This window comes from Chrysochloris asiatica, unplaced genomic scaffold (genome assembly GCF_000296735.1).
Source record: "Chrysochloris asiatica unplaced genomic scaffold, ChrAsi1.0 scaffold00147, whole genome shotgun sequence".
NCBI classification, from domain to species: Eukaryota; Metazoa; Chordata; class Mammalia; order Afrosoricida; family Chrysochloridae; genus Chrysochloris; species Chrysochloris asiatica.
The window spans coordinates 6,888,739-6,892,896 of NW_006408665.1; the positions used below are offsets into that span (position 1 = coordinate 6,888,739).

At 33.9% G+C, this 4,158-nt stretch overlaps 1 protein-coding gene across 1 annotated transcript in view; it reads left to right on the top strand.

Annotated features, from left to right (window-relative positions):
* CHSY3 (chondroitin sulfate synthase 3) overlaps positions 1 to 4,158 on the top strand; it is a 456,133-nt gene that overhangs the window by 3,410 nt on the left and 448,565 nt on the right. Inside the window, exon 2 of the mRNA XM_006870684.1 lies at positions 1,063 to 1,346. Coding sequence (XP_006870746.1) covers positions 1,063 to 1,346 — 284 coding nt within the window. The remainder of the gene's footprint in view (positions 1 to 1,062; positions 1,347 to 4,158) is intronic.

Below are 4,158 nucleotides of genomic sequence, written 5' to 3' on the forward strand. Positions count from 1 at the left end.
ATATATATATATATATATATATAGTTCCTGTTAGTCAACTGACTCATGGAAGTGAGTATATAGTTTTTAGGTTGTACACAATTGAAATTTATTTAGAGATAGACAATAAACTAAATCCATTAATAATTATTGGCTACCAACAATTGAACAAATACATTTTCATATAATATTTAATGTCTTGGAGAATTTGATAATGACCTTAATATGCTAAGAAACCTTTGCTGGTCTTTATTCTCTTTATTATTATTTAATATTTAAAATGGTAAAACAAAACAATCCTGAGATTGTTAGACTCATTAAGGTTTTGCAGCTATCTTAACTAGAAAATTGATAAATTTGATTATGAGAATAGTTATAAGCAAAACAAAGATGAGGCTTTCTGTTCCCATAAAGATTTACAGCCTCGAAACCCTATACAGGATCACTATGAGTCAGAACTGACTTGATAACATTTGACAACCAAAATAGGTATAAATTAGTAGTGTTTAGAAAAAAAATAATTAAATATTGGGGAGTAGTTTTCATTTCAATTGTATACGAACATTATGGGGACTCTAATGTTCTGTCTATTATTTTGTACATTATATATGATTACAACATTAAGAAAAGTAGTTAATTGTTGTCTTTTGTTGTGTGAGTATTATTTTTTCCCACAGGTATTTATTTATTTTTTAACCAGTAACATTTTATCTATTTATCTATCTATTTATCTATCTGTTTGCCTTCCTCTTCACCAAAGTTAATGTGTTGAGCCCTGATGTGGCACGCACTATAAGATAAGCACTGGAGTGCTAACCTAAAAGTTGGCAGTTTACACCCACTAGTTGCTCTTGGGAATCCTATATAGGGTCACTATGAGCTAGAACGGACTCAACAGGACACAACAATAACCCTCTAATTAGTGATTTAACCTACTTTACCCTCCCACTTTTGGTAACCATCAAATTGTTCATTTTAGTGTGAAAACCATTTCTTGACTTTTTATAATAGTGGGACATTATGCTGAGTGAAATTAATCAATCACAAAAGGCCAAATATTATATGTTGTCTTTCTTTTTGTAGGTGATAAGTTGGAGGAATTTCTTAGATCACTGAACAGCAGCAAGCCTCTCTACTTGGGACAGACTGGTCTGGGGAATATTGAAGAACTTGGAAAGCTGGGGCTAGAGCCTGGGGAGAACTTCTGTATGGGAGGACCTGGCATGATCTTCAGTAGAGAAGTTCTCAGGAGGATGGTACCACATATTGGTGAATGCCTTAGAGAAATGTACACGACTCATGAGGATGTAGAAGTGGGAAGATGTGTTCGTCGTTTTGGTGGAACTCAGTGTGTCTGGTCTTATGAGGTAAGCCTTGAACTGAGATGAAAATACTCTATATTACAGGTATGTGTCATTACATAGTCTGGGGCAGTGGTTTCATTTATAGTCACTGTGTCTTTATATTTGCTTGAAAATGATAGTAGTCAATTGCAGATCTAGGTGATGGTGGCAGACACCTTTCTTAGTAGATACAAGGTATATCTGAGCCTTTTTACTAGACTTTAGCAACATTTTAATCACATATATGATCACATCTCTAAAAGATGCTTTTTCCCTTTTTCATTGTTTTATTGGGCATCTCTTGGTTTTTTAAAAAACTTTTTGTAAATTTAATGAAGATTTATAGACAAGAGCATCAGTTTTACATTTAACGAATCATATACTTTGTTTAATCTCAGTGATTACAATCCCCCTTCATGCAACTATATTTATCTCATTTCATCACTGTGGTTCCTGTTTCCATTCCACCTACCTTCCCATCCCTTTTCAACTTTATCCTTAGGTAAATGTTGCTCTTTTGATTTTGAATGGTTGACCAGTCAGTCCATGGTGAGCATATTTTATAGTATTGTTGTCCTCACCATCTACTGCTTGGCTAAAGTTGGGCCATAGGGTGAATTCCTTTCTAGACATGAATGGTGGTTGAGGGCTATTGTTTCAGGTTCCTCCAGGTCCAGCAGCTAATTGCCTTAACATGTTTGATAATACCTAAGAAGTTTTCTTCCATTTGCCCACTGTATGCGTCACCACATTCGTAGAAATGTAAATACCCATGTACCAATATCTTCTTTTAAACCCTTACAAGTTTTTGAGGTATATATATATTTCCCAATCTTCCTTTTATACCCATTCAGCCTTTGTCTCCATCCCTGTATCTACATGCAGAACATTGTTATTCCAAGGTTGTGTATATAACACTATTTACCCTTTAACAATTGCATACCTTTCTGTTTTTTCATCATTCTTCTGCCAACCTCCCTCTTCTTATATATTTGGGCATCTGTTTCTTGTCTTTAAAAATAAATCTGCTTTTATTTTATTGAGCTGTAACTTTTGGTATTTGTTTTGCTTTTTTCTTTAAATCTTTTGTCCTTTTTGGTTGGGCGTGCAATTATATCTTTTTTGTTCTCAAATAGTTAACATTTAAATTTTCTTCGGAGATTGCCATGTGGAAAATTTGACGTATCTTTTTTTAAACCATAGGACAGGTGAACTTAAAATGTATCAATCACCTAGGATTGATTTTGTCACAGAAATTTAACTACTCTTTCAATGTCAGAACTTGCTGGGCATACAAAAAGAATGAGTTGTCTGGAGAAACTGTAGAAGTTTTGAAGGTGCTAAGTAAATGCTTAATCTTTTTACTGGTTACCTAGAGGTTGTTTATGCTTGCCCTTTGGCCATTTTCTGAGAAGGGATCATTATTTAAATCAATCATCCAAGTTATGAACTGTTATTATTTTACAGTAATTTGTTATATGAGAAACTCTGAGATTTTTTTTTCCTTTAAAAGAAAAATTGGTTTTGAAAAGAAATGTAATTTTATTTAAAAGTTTCTCTAAAAGATACACTTCGTAAAAATTAGTCACTTAAGTAGTATATTTTAGTATAATCTAATTTTGAAGTAGTTAGAATTTAACACTAGTTAGCTATTCTCTTAGTTATCTAGTGCTGCTATAGCAGAAATATCACAAGTGTGTGACTTCAACATGCAGAAAGTTTATGTTCTCAATGTTGAAGAGGTTAGAAGCCCAAATTCAGAGTGTTGGTTCTGAGGGAAGGCTCTCTCTGTTGGTTCTGGAGGAAAATCTTTGTCTCTCTTGAGTTTCTGCTCCTAGACAATCTTCGTGTGACTTGACATCTGTTTTCCCCTCTTTTCTTAACTTGCTTGCTTATATAATCTGTTATGTCTCAAAAGAGATTAACGCAAGATTGTTATTGTTAGATGCTGTTGAGTCTGCATTGACTCATAGAGATCTTATGCACAACAGAACAAAACACTGCCCAGTCTTGTGCCCACCTCACAATTGTTACATTTGAGCCCATTGCTGCTGCTACTGTGCCAATCCACGTCATTGTGGTCTTCCTCTTTTTCACTGACCCTCAGCTTTACTAAGTATGATGTCCTTCTCCAGGGACTGGTCCCTCCTGATAACATTATCTAAAATATGAGAAACGAAGTCTGGTCATCCTGGCTTCTAAGGAACATTCTGGTTGTACTTCTTCCAACAGATTTGTTTGTTATTTTGGCAGTTCATGGTGCTTTTAATACATCTACAGTAAAAAAAACAAAAACCCTACACTAATCTTTCCTTATTAACATAACAAAGACAGACCATTCCCAGTATGGTAGCCATACTTTTGAGGAACAAAATTCTCTCCATAACAGTTATACAGTGCATAGTTTTGCAAACTATGCCTTCACTCATTTGCTCATCTTTCCCGTTTTTTCATGTCACTTACTACAGAAAAAGTGTATTGTGAAAATTTGTTCCCTGTAAAATCATTACACTCAAGATTACAAGGTCCATTCATTTTTCTCTTAGAAGTATGAATGGGCTTCAAAAACTTTATTGAAAAATGGGATTAAAAGATAATTGAACTTTTCCATAAACTTTTTGAAGCCCCTCGTATTAGCTTTATTTTCTTTTGCAAATTACTTTTCTGAACCTATTTCATTCAATTGCAAGCAGATATTATAATAATGTCTGTTTTGTAGATATGGGGGAAGATTGAATAAATAATCCATGTAAATCCTTTAATATAGTATCTTGTACTTAGTAAATTTCCAATAAATGTTACCTCAGCAGTTCAAGCTCACCAGTCACTCCTCAGA